The 15,075-nt window shown below is 54.8% G+C and overlaps 1 protein-coding gene across 2 annotated transcripts in view; it reads left to right on the top strand.

The window, feature by feature from the left end:
- Positions 1-15,075, top strand: part of MUC4 (mucin 4, cell surface associated) — a 55,886-nt gene that overhangs the window by 22,555 nt on the left and 18,256 nt on the right. The window contains exons 2-6 of one of the 2 annotated variants that reach the window (XM_046003844.1): positions 10,318-10,467; positions 12,067-12,200; positions 13,119-13,283; positions 13,570-13,725; positions 14,680-14,810. In XM_046003844.1, the coding sequence (XP_045859800.1) occupies positions 10,318-10,467; positions 12,067-12,200; positions 13,119-13,283; positions 13,570-13,725; positions 14,680-14,810 (736 nt within the window). The remainder of the gene's footprint in view (positions 1-10,317; positions 10,468-12,066; positions 12,201-13,118; positions 13,284-13,569; positions 13,726-14,679; positions 14,811-15,075) is intronic. The other variant, XM_046003845.1, reaches the window with a different exon arrangement.

Here is a 15,075-nt window from a genome sequence, read left to right as displayed (position 1 = left end):
TTGTTGAGTACATGAACTGTGGGTGTATTTTAAATAAAACATTCATCAAAACTGAAGTACATGGGTGATGACTTGTAACACGGGTATGGGGAAAGTAGGAGGTAAACTCCACCATTTTCCATTACTATCTTCCAAACTAAATGCTAATGTAGACAAAATGCTACCACAAACATTCGTTACCATGTAATTTTTTTTTCTTTCTTTTTTTTTTTTTAAGATTTATTTATTTGACAGATAGAGATCACAGGTAGGCAGAGTGGCAGGCAGAGAGAGAGAGAGAGAGGAGGAAGCAGGCTCCCAGCCAAGCAGAGAGCCCGATGCGGGGCTCGATCCCAGGACCCTGGGATCATGACCTGAGCCGAAGGCAGAGGCCTTAACCCGCTGAGCCACCCAGGTGCCCCCGTTACCATGTAATTTAAGACTAATTGTTACTTATGTGAGTAACAATATTAGCCATGGTTAAATAAATAATTCTTACACCCATTTAGCCTGGGGGATTATGATATGGATATGGACATGTACAGAAATAGTTAAAAACTCCACAGTTACACAGAAGTAGAATCCCATGTCTCATAAGACATTCATTCATATATGTAAAGGGGATAATCCTTATTCCACCAACTGAACGGATGTTACCTGGTAACCTCCTTGTGAAAAATTGTACTGAAATGTCAACCACACAAATAAGAAAATGTCAGAAGAGTGGAAGGTAAGACCTGAATAAATGCCACTGTCAGAAACACAAAACACAAATTACAACAGGACATGGGCAATTTTACTCCAATTACCTCAAAAGTCTTAATGACACTTGAATTAGAAGGACTCTCAACACACTCTGTTCCATCTTCTATTCCAGGAAATTCAACAACTTCTCAGACTGGCACAACACAGACGAGCGGGACCAGAACAGAATCTCACACCAGCACCATCTCAACAGTGATCACATCAACTCCTTCATCCTCCATACGTGGATCCGCTCCCACGGGCAAGATGTCCCACGTCACAGCCACCTCGGGGACAGCAGGCACTTCCAGTCCTTCCAGTGTGAGCGACAAGACCTCCACACGGTCAGCAATGCCGACGTCACCAGCCGCTGCCGCGGACATTTCGTCCTCTTCTGCTGTGGGCAACACACCTGCCATGACCTCCGAGAGCCCCACAACACCAGTTTTAACGGCCACCCCGCGAGGAAGCACAACACCCATGTCACCGTCTGACCAGACAAGTGCAACTCCGGTCACCTCACGGGTCACAGGCACAAGGGCAACTGGGGGAACCTCGGCACCACACTCTTCCCTCAGTACTGCTCCAGAGTCCACGGCAACATCTCGGGACCACACGAGTCAGACCACGGAGACCCGCGGAGAATCTCACACCAGCACCATCTCAACAGTGATCACATCAACTCCTTCATCCTCCATACGTGGATCCGCTCCCACGGGCAAGATGTCCCACGTCACAGCCACCTCGGGGACAGCAGGCACTTCCAGTCCTTCCAGTGTGAGCGACAAGACCTCCACACGGTCAGCAATGCCGACGTCACCAGCCGCTGCCGCGGACATTTCGTCCTCTTCTGCTGTGGGCAACACACCTGCCATGACCTCCGAGAGCCCCACAACACCAGTTTTAACGGCCACCCCGCGAGGAAGCACAACACCCATGTCACCGTCTGACCAGACAAGTGCAACTCCGGTCACCTCACGGGTCACAGGCACAAGGGCAACTGGGGGAACCTCGGCACCACACTCTTCCCTCAGTACTGCTCCAGAGTCCACGGCAACATCTCGGGACCACACGAGTCAGACCACGGAGACCCGCGGAGAATCTCACACCAGCACCATCTCAACAGTGATCACATCAACTCCTTCATCCTCCATACGTGGATCCGCTCCCACGGGCAAGATGTCCCACGTCACAGCCACCTCGGGGACAGCAGGCACTTCCAGTCCTTCCAGTGTGAGCGACAAGACCTCCACACGGTCAGCAATGCCGACGTCACCAGCCGCTGCCGCGGACATTTCGTCCTCTTCTGCTGTGGGCAACACACCTGCCATGACCTCCGAGAGCCCCACAACACCAGTTTTGACGGCCACCCCGCGAGGAAGCACAACACCCATGTCACCGTCTGACCAGACAAGTGCAACTCCGGTCACCTCACTGGTCACAGGCACAAGGGCAACTGGGGGAACCTCGGCACCACACTCTTCCCTCAGTACTGCTCCAGAGTCCACGGCATCATCTCGGGACCACACGAGTCAGACCACGGAGACCCGCGGAGAATCTCACACCAGCACCATCTCAACAGTGATCACATCAACTCCTTCATCCTCCATACGTGGATCCGCTCCCACGGGCAAGATGTCCCACGTCACAGCCACCTCGGGGACAGCAGGCACTTCCAGTCCTTCCAGTGTGAGCGACAAGACCTCCACACGGTCAGCAATGCCGACGTCACCAGCCGCTGCCGCGGACATTTCGTCCTCTTCTGCTGTGGGCAACACACCTGCCATGACCTCCGAGAGCCCCACAACACCAGTTTTAACGGCCACCCCGCGAGGAAGCACAACACCCATGTCACCGTCTGACCAGACAAGGGCAACTCCGGTCACCTCACGGGTCACAGGCACAAGGGCAACTGGGGGAACCTCGGCACCACACTCTTCCCTCAGTACTGCTCCAGAGTCCACGGCAACATCTCGGGACCACACGAGTCAGACCACGGAGACCCGCGGAGAATCTCACACCAGCACCATCTCAACAGTGATCACATCGACTCCTTCATCCTCCATACGTGGATCCGCTCCCACGGGCAAGATGTCCCACGTCACAGCCACCTCGGGGACAGCAGGCACTTCCAGTCCTTCCAGTGTGAGCGACAAGACCTCCACACGGTCAGCAATGCCGACGTCACCAGCCGCTGCCGCGGACATTTCGTCCTCTTCTGCTGTGGGCAACACACCTGCCATGACCTCCGAGAGCCCCACAACACCAGTTTTAACGGCCACCCCGCGAGGAAGCACAACACCCATGTCACCGTCTGACCAGACAAGTGCAACTCCGGTCACCTCACGGGTCACAGGCACAAGGGCAACTGGGGGAACCTCGGCACCACACTCTTCCCTCAGTACTGCTCCAGAGTCCACGGCATCATCTCGGGACCACACGAGTCAGACCACGGAGACCCGCGGAGAATCTCACACCAGCACCATCTCAACAGTGATCACATCAACTCCTTCATCCTCCATACGTGGATCCGCTCCCACGGGCAAGATGTCCCACGTCACAGCCACCTCGGGGACAGCAGGCACTTCCAGTCCTTCCAGTGTGAGCGACAAGACCTCCACACGGTCAGCAATGCCGACGTCACCAGCCGCTGCCGCGGACATTTCGTCCTCTTCTGCTGTGGGCAACACACCTGCCATGACCTCCGAGAGCCCCACAACACCAGTTTTAACGGCCACCCCGCGAGGAAGCACAACACCCATGTCACCGTCTGACCAGACAAGTGCAACTCCGGTCACCTCACGGGTCACAGGCACAAGGGCAACTGGGGGAACCTCGGCACCACACTCTTCCCTCAGTACTGCTCCAGAGTCCACGGCATCATCTCGGGACCACACGAGTCAGACCACGGAGACCCGCGGAGAATCTCACACCAGCACCATCTCAACAGTGATCACATCAACTCCTTCATCCTCCATACGTGGATCCGCTCCCACGGGCAAGATGTCCCACGTCACAGCCACCTCGGGGACAGCAGGCACTTCCAGTCCTTCCAGTGTGAGCGACAAGACCTCCACACGGTCAGCAATGCCAACGTCATCAGCCGCTGCCGCGGACATTTCGTCCTCTTCTGCTGTGGGCAACACACCTGCCATGACATCCGAGAGCCCCACAACACCAGTTTTAACGGCCACCCCGCGAGGAAGCACAACACCCATGTCACCGTCTGACCAGACAAGTGCAACTCCGGTCACCTCACGGGTCACAGGCACAAGGGCAACTGGGGGAACCTCGGCACCACACTCTTCCCTCAGTACTGCTCCAGAGTCCACGGCAACATCTCGGGACCACACGAGTCAGACCACGGAGACCCGCGGAGAATCTCACACCAGCACCATCTCAACAGTGATCACATCGACTCCTTCATCCTCCATACGTGGATCCGCTCCCACGGGCAAGATGTCCCACGTCACAGCCACCTCGGGGACAGCAGGCACTTCCAGTCCTTCCAGTGTGAGCGACAAGACCTCCACAAAGTCAGCAATGCCGACGTCATCAGCCGCTGCCGCGGACATTTCGTCCTCTTCTGCTGTGGGCAACACACCTGCCATGACCTCCGAGAGCCCCACAACACCAGTTTTAACGGCCACCCCGCGAGGAAGCACAACACCCATGTCACCGTCTGACCAGACAAGTGCAACTCCGGTCACCTCACGGGTCACAGGCACAAGGGCAACTGGGGGAACCTCGGCACCACACTCTTCCCTCAGTACTGCTCCAGAGTCCACGGCAACATCTCGGGACCACACGAGTCAGACCACGGAGACCCGCGGAGAATCTCACACCAGCACCATCTCAACAGTGATCACATCAACTCCTTCATCCTCCATACGTGGATCCGCTCCCACGGGCAAGATGTCCCACGTCACAGCCACCTCGGGGACAGCAGGCACTTCCAGTCCTTCCAGTGTGAGCGACAAGACCTCCACACGGTCAGCAATGCCGACGTCACCAGCCGCTGCCGCGGACATTTCGTCCTCTTCTGCTGTGGGCAACACACCTGCCATGACCTCCGAGAGCCCCACAACACCAGTTTTAACGGCCACCCCGCGAGGAAGCACAACACCCATGTCACCGTCTGACCAGACAAGGGCAACTCCGGTCACCTCACGGGTCACAGGCACAAGGGCAACTGGGGGAACCTCGGCACCACACTCTTCCCTCAGTACTGCTCCAGAGTCCACGGCAACATCTCGGGACCACACGAGTCAGACCACGGAGACCCGCGGAGAATCTCACACCAGCACCATCTCAACAGTGATCACATCGACTCCTTCATCCTCCATACGTGGATCCGCTCCCACGGGCAAGATGTCCCACGTCACAGCCACCTCGGGGACAGCAGGCACTTCCAGTCCTTCCAGTGTGAGCGACAAGACCTCCACACGGTCAGCAATGCCGACGTCACCAGCCGCTGCCGCGGACATTTCGTCCTCTTCTGCTGTGGGCAACACACCTGCCATGACCTCCGAGAGCCCCACAACACCAGTTTTAACGGCCACCCCGCGAGGAAGCACAACACCCATGTCACCGTCTGACCAGACAAGTGCAACTCCGGTCACCTCACGGGTCACAGGCACAAGGGCAACTGGGGGAACCTCGGCACCACACTCTTCCCTCAGTACTGCTCCAGAGTCCACGGCATCATCTCGGGACCACACGAGTCAGACCACGGAGACCCGCGGAGAATCTCACACCAGCACCATCTCAACAGTGATCACATCAACTCCTTCATCCTCCATACGTGGATCCGCTCCCACGGGCAAGATGTCCCACGTCACAGCCACCTCGGGGACAGCAGGCACTTCCAGTCCTTCCAGTGTGAGCGACAAGACCTCCACACGGTCAGCAATGCCGACGTCATCAGCCGCTGCCGCGGACATTTCGTCCTCTTCTGCTGTGGGCAACACACCTGCCATGACCTCCGAGAGCCCCACAACACCAGTTTTAACGGCCACCCCGCGAGGAAGCACAACACCCATGTCACCGTCTGACCAGACAAGTGCAACTCCGGTCACCTCACGGGTCACAGGCACAAGGGCAACTGGGGGAACCTCGGCACCACACTCTTCCCTCAGTACTGCTCCAGAGTCCACGGCATCATCTCGGGACCACACGAGTCAGACCACGGAGACCCGCGGAGAATCTCACACCAGCACCATCTCAACAGTGATCACATCAACTCCTTCATCCTCCATACGTGGATCCGCTCCCACGGGCAAGATGTCCCACGTCACAGCCACCTCGGGGACAGCAGGCACTTCCAGTCCTTCCAGTGTGAGCGACAAGACCTCCACACGGTCAGCAATGCCGACGTCACCAGCCGCTGCCGCGGACATTTCGTCCTCTTCTGCTGTGGGCAACACACCTGCCATGACCTCCGAGAGCCCCACAACACCAGTTTTAACGGCCACCCCGCGAGGAAGCACAACACCCATGTCACCGTCTGACCAGACAAGTGCAACTCCGGTCACCTCACGGGTCACAGGCACAAGGGCAACTGGGGGAACCTCGGCACCACACTCTTCCCTCAGTACTGCTCCAGAGTCCACGGCAACATCTCGGGACCACACGAGTCAGACCACGGAGACCCGCGGAGAATCTCACACCAGCACCATCTCAACAGTGATCACATCGACTCCTTCATCCTCCATACGTGGATCCGCTCCCACGGGCAAGATGTCCCACGTCACAGCCACCTCGGGGACAGCAGGCACTTCCAGTCCTTCCAGTGTGAGCGACAAGACCTCCACACGGTCAGCAATGCCGACGTCACCAGCCGCTGCCGCGGACATTTCGTCCTCTTCTGCTGTGGGCAACACACCTGCCATGACCTCCGAGAGCCCCACAACACCAGTTTTAACGGCCACCCCGCGAGGAAGCACAACACCCATGTCACCGTCTGACCAGACAAGTGCAACTCCGGTCACCTCACGGGTCACAGGCACAAGGGCAACTGGGGGAACCTCGGCACCACACTCTTCCCTCAGTACTGCTCCAGAGTCCACGGCAACATCTCGGGACCACACGAGTCAGACCACGGAGACCCGCGGAGAATCTCACACCAGCACCATCTCAACAGTGATCACATCAACTCCTTCATCCTCCATACGTGGATCCGCTCCCACGGGCAAGATGTCCCACGTCACAGCCACCTCGGGGACAGCAGGCACTTCCAGTCCTTCCAGTGTGAGCGACAAGACCTCCACACGGTCAGCAATGCCGACGTCACCAGCCGCTGCCGCGGACATTTCGTCCTCTTCTGCTGTGGGCAACACACCTGCCATGACCTCCGAGAGCCCCACAACACCAGTTTTAACGGCCACCCCGCGAGGAAGCACAACACCCATGTCACCGTCTGACCAGACAAGTGCAACTCCGGTCACCTCACGGGTCACAGGCACAAGGGCAACTGGGGGAACCTCGGCACCACACTCTTCCCTCAGTACTGCTCCAGAGTCCACGGCATCATCTCGGGACCACACGAGTCAGACCACGGAGACCCGCGGAGAATCTCACACCAGCACCATCTCAACAGTGATCACATCAACTCCTTCATCCTCCATACGTGGATCCGCTCCCACGGGCAAGATGTCCCACGTCACAGCCACCTCGGGGACAGCAGGCACTTCCAGTCCTTCCAGTGTGAGCGACAAGACCTCCACACGGTCAGCAATGCCGACGTCATCAGCCGCTGCCGCGGACATTTCGTCCTCTTCTGCTGTGGGCAACACACCTGCCATGACCTCCGAGAGCCCCACAACACCAGTTTTAACGGCCACCCCGCGAGGAAGCACAACACCCATGTCACCGTCTGACCAGACAAGGGCAACTCCGGTCACCTCACGGGTCACAGGCACAAGGGCAACTGGGGGAACCTCGGCACCACACTCTTCCCTCAGTACTGCTCCAGAGTCCACGGCAACATCTCGGGACCACACGAGTCAGACCACGGAGACCCGCGGAGAATCTCACACCAGCACCATCTCAACAGTGATCACATCGACTCCTTCATCCTCCATACGTGGATCCGCTCCCACGGGCAAGATGTCCCACGTCACAGCCACCTCGGGGACAGCAGGCACTTCCAGTCCTTCCAGTGTGAGCGACAAGACCTCCACAAAGTCAGCAATGCCGACGTCATCAGCCGCTGCCGCGGACATTTCGTCCTCTTCTGCTGTGGGCAACACACCTGCCATGACCTCCGAGAGCCCCACAACACCAGTTTTAACGGCCACCCCGCGAGGAAGCACAACACCCATGTCACCGTCTGACCAGACAAGGGCAACTCCGGTCACCTCACGGGTCACAGGCACAAGGGCAACTGGGGGAACCTCGGCACCACACTCTTCCCTCAGTACTGCTCCAGAGTCCACGGCAACATCTCGGGACCACACGAGTCAGACCACGGAGACCCGCGGAGAATCTCACACCAGCACCATCTCAACAGTGATCACATCAACTCCTTCATCCTCCATACGTGGATCCGCTCCCACGGGCAAGATGTCCCACGTCACAGCCACCTCGGGGACAGCAGGCACTTCCAGTCCTTCCAGTGTGAGCGACAAGACCTCCACACGGTCAGCAATGCCGACGTCACCAGCCGCTGCCGCGGACATTTCGTCCTCTTCTGCTGTGGGCAACACACCTGCCATGACCTCCGAGAGCCCCACAACACCAGTTTTAACGGCCACCCCGCGAGGAAGCACAACACCCATGTCACCGTCTGACCAGACAAGTGCAACTCCGGTCACCTCACGGGTCACAGGCACAAGGGCAACTGGGGGAACCTCGGCACCACACTCTTCCCTCAGTACTGCTCCAGAGTCCACGGCAACATCTCGGGACCACACGAGTCAGACCACGGAGACCCGCGGAGAATCTCACACCAGCACCATCTCAACAGTGATCACATCGACTCCTTCATCCTCCATACGTGGATCCGCTCCCACGGGCAAGATGTCCCACGTCACAGCCACCTCGGGGACAGCAGGCACTTCCAGTCCTTCCAGTGTGAGCGACAAGACCTCCACACGGTCAGCAATGCCGACGTCACCAGCCGCTGCCGCGGACATTTCGTCCTCTTCTGCTGTGGGCAACACACCTGCCATGACCTCCGAGAGCCCCACAACACCAGTTTTAACGGCCACCCCGCGAGGAAGCACAACACCCATGTCACCGTCTGACCAGACAAGTGCAACTCCGGTCACCTCACGGGTCACAGGCACAAGGGCAACTGGGGGAACCTCGGCACCACACTCTTCCCTCAGTACTGCTCCAGAGTCCACGGCAACATCTCGGGACCACACGAGTCAGACCACGGAGACCCGCGGAGAATCTCACACCAGCACCATCTCAACAGTGATCACATCAACTCCTTCATCCTCCATACGTGGATCCGCTCCCACGGGCAAGATGTCCCACGTCACAGCCACCTCGGGGACAGCAGGCACTTCCAGTCCTTCCAGTGTGAGCGACAAGACCTCCACACGGTCAGCAATGCCGACGTCACCAGCCGCTGCCGCGGACATTTCGTCCTCTTCTGCTGTGGGCAACACACCTGCCATGACCTCCGAGAGCCCCACAACACCAGTTTTAACGGCCACCCCGCGAGGAAGCACAACACCCATGTCACCGTCTGACCAGACAAGTGCAACTCCGGTCACCTCACGGGTCACAGGCACAAGGGCAACTGGGGGAACCTCGGCACCACACTCTTCCCTCAGTACTGCTCCAGAGTCCACGGCATCATCTCGGGACCACACGAGTCAGACCACGGAGACCCGCGGAGAATCTCACACCAGCACCATCTCAACAGTGATCACATCAAATCCTTCTTCCCTAAGTGAACACACTGGTAACAAGGGCATTTCCCAGGACACATCTCGGACAACAATCTCTTCATTGCCTTCCAGTGTGAGCCACAGACCTTCATCTTGGTCAGATGTCACTCATCCATCCACAGACCGTGCTTTCTCTGAGTCTCTTACGTCTAGTGATATGGGCACAGCTCAGACCATATTCAATTTCTATAGTTCAACCAGTAATTCTTCATTCTCTCAATCAGCCCCTGGTGTTCTCATCACCTGGAGTTCCACCACCCCATTCACAGGTCCTTCTACTCATTTGTCTGTTACCAGCCCTTTCCCACCATCCACAGCATTGTCAAGCTCCACTGTGAGGACTCAGACATCAGGTAGTTGGGGCCTCCAGGGCTTGGTCTCTCAGGGTGGCCCAGTTGGCTCAGGTCAGCCTAGTTAAGTGCTTGCGAGTGGATGGTGATCTAGCATTACCAGGCTAGCATTGAGGTCAGGGCCACAAGATGAATAGAGCGGGAATGTGGTGAGTGATGTTTCACCATTCCCTCTACCCCAGAAGACAGTTGCTTATGTGCAGGGATCAATTTGGGTTTGGGCAGAAGATAGAGGAGAGTTTCTAGCTGTCTCTCCCAGCTCCTGAAGTGTATCACTCTCTTTGACTCTGCTACTTTCTGCCTGTAAGACCCACTCCAGTTTTCTGTCTCTGCATGCCCAGGAACCATCACCACCTCAGTGAGGATAGGCAGCCAGAGAAGGACAACACCATCACCCTCAACAACCTCCCAGACCCGTACAACCTTTTCTCCTAGAACATCCATAGGCACACACTCAACACCTGCTCCACTCCCTGTCAAGCCCAAGAAAGGTTAGTGATTCTGTAGGTCTGGGCGCTCTCCATATTGCGATGGAGAGAATTGAGTTGGAGTGGGTGCTGAAGTTATGGCAACTTGGTGAGATCTACCAGTGAGAGCTCTTTTGGGTAGCTGGGGGAGCTGGTTCCATGAACTGCCTCCTCTGGGCCATGGGAAGTCCAGGTGCTCCCATATCCCCTTTAGAGGGGTGCTGTAACTCCACCTCAGTCTGCTTGCTCATAGACTGCTCTCTCGGATCATAGGCTCTCACAGGGGATTTTGAGACAGCACGAGAGTTGGGTACTGAGGGCTGGCTTTGTACATGGCACTGGGCTAGGAGGGGAGTTAAGAAATGATCAAGGTGCAGTTTAGTAGGAGACAGAGCTCCTGCCTTGATAGGTGCGATTAGAGGAATAAATGTAGGGTGTTGGACATGCACAATGGAAGGTCCCTAGGGGATGGAGGGGTGTGCTCATGGTGAAGAGGAGGCTTTCTGGAAAGGCTTTCTGGAATGAATAGGAGTTGGGGAAGAGGAAACATCCCAAGCAGGCAAGAGGGCTTGAAGAGCTGGAATAAAGATCTAGATATGAACAGTAGTCCCAATATTGCATGGGGAGGATATCCCCAAAGCACTTGGGGGTGCTGGAAACAAAGGGAAGAGTATTGAGAAATGAGGCTGTCATGTGAGGGAACCAGGGAGGACATGGTAGGATCTGTGTTTATGAATGGTGCTATGGTGTTTGGGGTGTTGGATGAATTTTCAGAAGGCCAGGAGAGTTGTATACAGATACTGTGGTATTCCAAGCAAACCAGGGGAGGGCTGCCAGGAAAGAAAGGAGGAGACCAATTTGAGAAGTATTTAGGACAAGCTTTCTTGAACTGGAGCCCAAAGACTTCTAAGGGGTCCAAGGACAAATTCTGGTGGGTCCACCCACTGTATCTAGAGAAATACCATCTTGGGAAATAAGCCTCTTTCTAGGAAATAATTCTCTTTTTAGGAAATGGTTATTTCTTTTTTTTTTTTTTTTTTCATTTTATTTATTTATTTATTTATTTATTTTTCCCTTTTTATTAATTTTTTCAGCGTAACAGTATTCATTCTTTTTGCACAACACCCAGTGCTCCATGCAAAACGTGCCCTCCCCATCACCCACCACCTGTTCCCCCAACCTCCCACCCCTGACCCTTCAAAACCCTCAGGTTGTTTTTCAGAGTCCATAGTCTCTTATGGTTCGCCTCCCCTCCCCAATGTCCATAGCCCGCTCCCCCTCTCCCAATCCCACCTCCCCCTGGAAATGGTTATTTCAATTACTGATCTTCACATTGGAGTTTTGTCTTTGAACCCTTGAAAGAATTATGAGAATCATAATAGATGCAGAATAACTTGTTGGTGTTCTGACAGTAGGACCTGTTTTTCTTCAAAATGGTAAAGGATGAGAGTACCCACTGAAGGGGTAAAATGAAGAGATGGGTTAAATGCAAGCAGAGAGGGGGACAGAAGAGTCCTTGAGGGCTCCGAGTTGGGTGAAGGGGTATCTTGGGGAAAGCTCTCTGTCAGCCCTAAAGTAGTCAGCACCCGTGAGAATTTCCTGCCCTTCTTTGTGCTGGCCCAGGTGTTTCCCTCTTCCCCTATGGGCCAAGTGTTGGAGATCAGGAGTTTGTCAAGAGGATCTCGGACTTCACCTCGCCGCTCTTCAAGCCCCAGATTGGCTTCCCTCTTGGCTTCTCTCTCCGGGATTACCTCTATGTGAGTCCCCAGCTGCAGCCCAAAGGACAGGACCCGTGACCTGTGTTCCCAGACTCTGCTTCTCTCTCCAAGGCTTGGAGATGGCCCTGTGACAATGAGTATGGTCCAGAGGAAGGAAGAATGCAACAAACAACACTTGTTAGACACCTTCTGTGTCCCTGCCTCTGGCACAGTTTGCATTTATACTCTTTAGTGCCTAGGTGCTGACTGAGGAAGACTGAGCTAGGCAAGGCCCTCCTCCCCTCATGGACAAAAAGTGTCTTTACCTCAATAGAGAGGTCTGGGAGCCCACTAAGCTCTCCACTTTTTTCAGAGCCTTTTTAATGAGTTGGAAGCTCTACTTGGGAAACTGCCTTTTAATGCTGTTTACATTTTCTATGAGTATTTCCTGGCTCCTCGGTCCAAGGACGCCATGTCTCCTGGAGGAGAGACGGAATGGTGGTCATGGTCCCTGTGGGCCTCAGTGGTGGGCATGGGGACTGGGGCAGGACACACTAAGATAGGGCAACCCAGAGATGCGACTGAGTGTAGCAATTGTCTAGCCCCCTCTGATGTGGATGGAGCCTCAGGATGGCTCTGCGGGGACTCACCCAGAGGCCTCTGCTCTGTGATGGGCCTGTTTGTAGATGGGGTTGGCTATGGAAGCAGGGGAAAACCTACCATGTCAGGAAGGACTTAAAACTGAGGAGTGTCCCGCAGATGAAGGACATCTGTTGTGTGAGAACTACGTAAAGGGGGCTCTCCCAGCAGACAGGGAGATGAATGAAACGATCTTGTGGAAGTTGTTGACATCTCTGCAGTTCTACCCAGAGAGGTTCTTGAGGGGTCACACTTCTGAGGAGCCGCTTCTGTGCTGGGATATTTTTGTCCCTTCCTCCTCCCTCCCTAAACACTAATCAGAAGAACTTTTGTGCCCAGTTCACAGATAATGGGCAGATCATCTTCCCGGAGTCAGAGTACCAGGTTTTCTCCTACCCCAACCCCCCTCGTAGAGGCTTCACAGGCTGGGACCCTGTGGCCCTGGTGGCTCCATTCTGGGACGATGCTGATTTTTCCAGTGGCCGAGGAACCATATTTTACCAGGTGAGCCTTTCTAAGCCCAGAATTCAGGATCCCCCAGCAGCCAGCAAAGAGAGACAAAGGGCTATGTGGTGTGGTGTGGGGTGTGTGTGTGTGTGTGTGTGTGTGTGCATGTGTTACTGTTGTCCGAGCCTGGGCTTTGTGTGGGCAGGGGATGATGTTTAAATATGAGGGTGGGGAGGAAACAGAACAGGACTGTTACATAGACTTGGGAATACCCTTTCACAACCATGAAAATACCTGCAGGTAGGACCCTCATTTTCTTGTCTTATCTGCTTTCCTTTCCTAGGAATATGAGACACTCTATAATGAACACAACCTGCTGGTCTGGCAGGTGGAGTCTTGGATTAAAAAGTTCACCTACACCGGGAACTACAAAGCAAGGTGGACCCTAAAGGTCACGTGGGTCAAAGCCCCTTCCTATCCCGCCCGGTGGACCTTCGGGGTGAGTGAAACAATGGACAGCTCCCTGTGAACCATCTGGAAGTCAGACATTCTAGAACCCTAGGCAGGGGACACTCTTCTAACATATGCTCCAACTCAGGGACAGATCACCCCCACCCTGTTTGCTGAGCACTCACCTAGTACTCATTGGGTTAAAACATAGGAAATAGAATTTTTGTAAGTCAAAAATGGCTGACTATTGGCAATTGTATATATATGACTCAACCTGATATTATTATCCACGTTTTAGAAGATGATGGTTAGAAAAGTTAAGCAATCTGCTCAAGGTCCCCTAGCTGGCAAATGACAAAGCCAGGCTTGGAACTGAGGCTTTCTGACTTCCAACTCTGGCTCTCAGTGCAGAGCCATCCAAGGGCAATGGTCAGCCTACATGGTGTCCTCAGTCTTCCCCCAGGGACTCAGCTCTTACAGCCCTTGTATGGTCTAGAAACTCACTTCTTCATTGGTTCAACGAGTTCGTTTGTTACCTACTTTGTTCAAGCAGTGCTTGGCATCTGCTTCCAGAAGACCTCCAGTATCTGGAGGACCTCTGTGGTCCATCCACAGTATTTAGGTTGAGGGGACATTTAAACAATGTGTTTAAAAATATCCCAGAGGAAGCTAAATAGGCCTCCCTTGGCGCTCTGGGGTGGTGGCTAACCTTTCTGAGTCCTGAAGCTTTTCTACACAAACTCTCTTCTCACTGGATCCTAAACCAGAGCCTTTTATCACCCATCCCTGGAGAGAAGTCACGAAGAAGGCAAATGCACTACGATAGGTGCTTTGATCCCCAGGGTGAAAGCTGTCCTGCACAATCCTAAAACATTTTCTGGGGAGGCCAGGAAAAGATGATGTGTGTGTCCGGGCAGGATGGTGTGGAGAGTAATGGGACACCAGGGAGGAGACCCCAGATCTCTCGCAGGCAACCCTATGTTTGTCTCCAACCGACCTCCAGACCAACACCTACCAGGCCATCCTTTCCACGGACGGGAGCAGGTCCTATGCCCTATTTCTTTACCAAAATGGCGGCATGCAGTGGGATGTGACCCAGCGCCCAGGCAACCCGGTCCTCATGGGCTTCTCCAGGTAGGACGGGGATGGGCAGTCAGCACTGAGCAGATACAGGAAGTGGTCCAGGGCAGGATTTTGGCGGCACACCCACTCCCAATCCCCCCAGGACAGGTTGTGAATCCTTCTTGCTGATGTTTCTGACTCACACCAACTCCAGCTCCCACTTCTTGCTGTTTCAAATTAAAAGATGCCCATTCACCTGCCATTCTCTTTCCCAACCCAATCCCCAGGCTTCATGATAATTCCCAGAGCTTTGACCTCTGATTTCTACTGACATTAC

Source organism: Meles meles, chromosome 4 (genome assembly GCF_922984935.1).
Source record: "Meles meles chromosome 4, mMelMel3.1 paternal haplotype, whole genome shotgun sequence".
Lineage (NCBI taxonomy): Eukaryota > Metazoa > Chordata > Mammalia > Carnivora > Mustelidae > Meles > Meles meles.
This window is presented reverse-complemented; position numbering and strand designations above follow the sequence as displayed.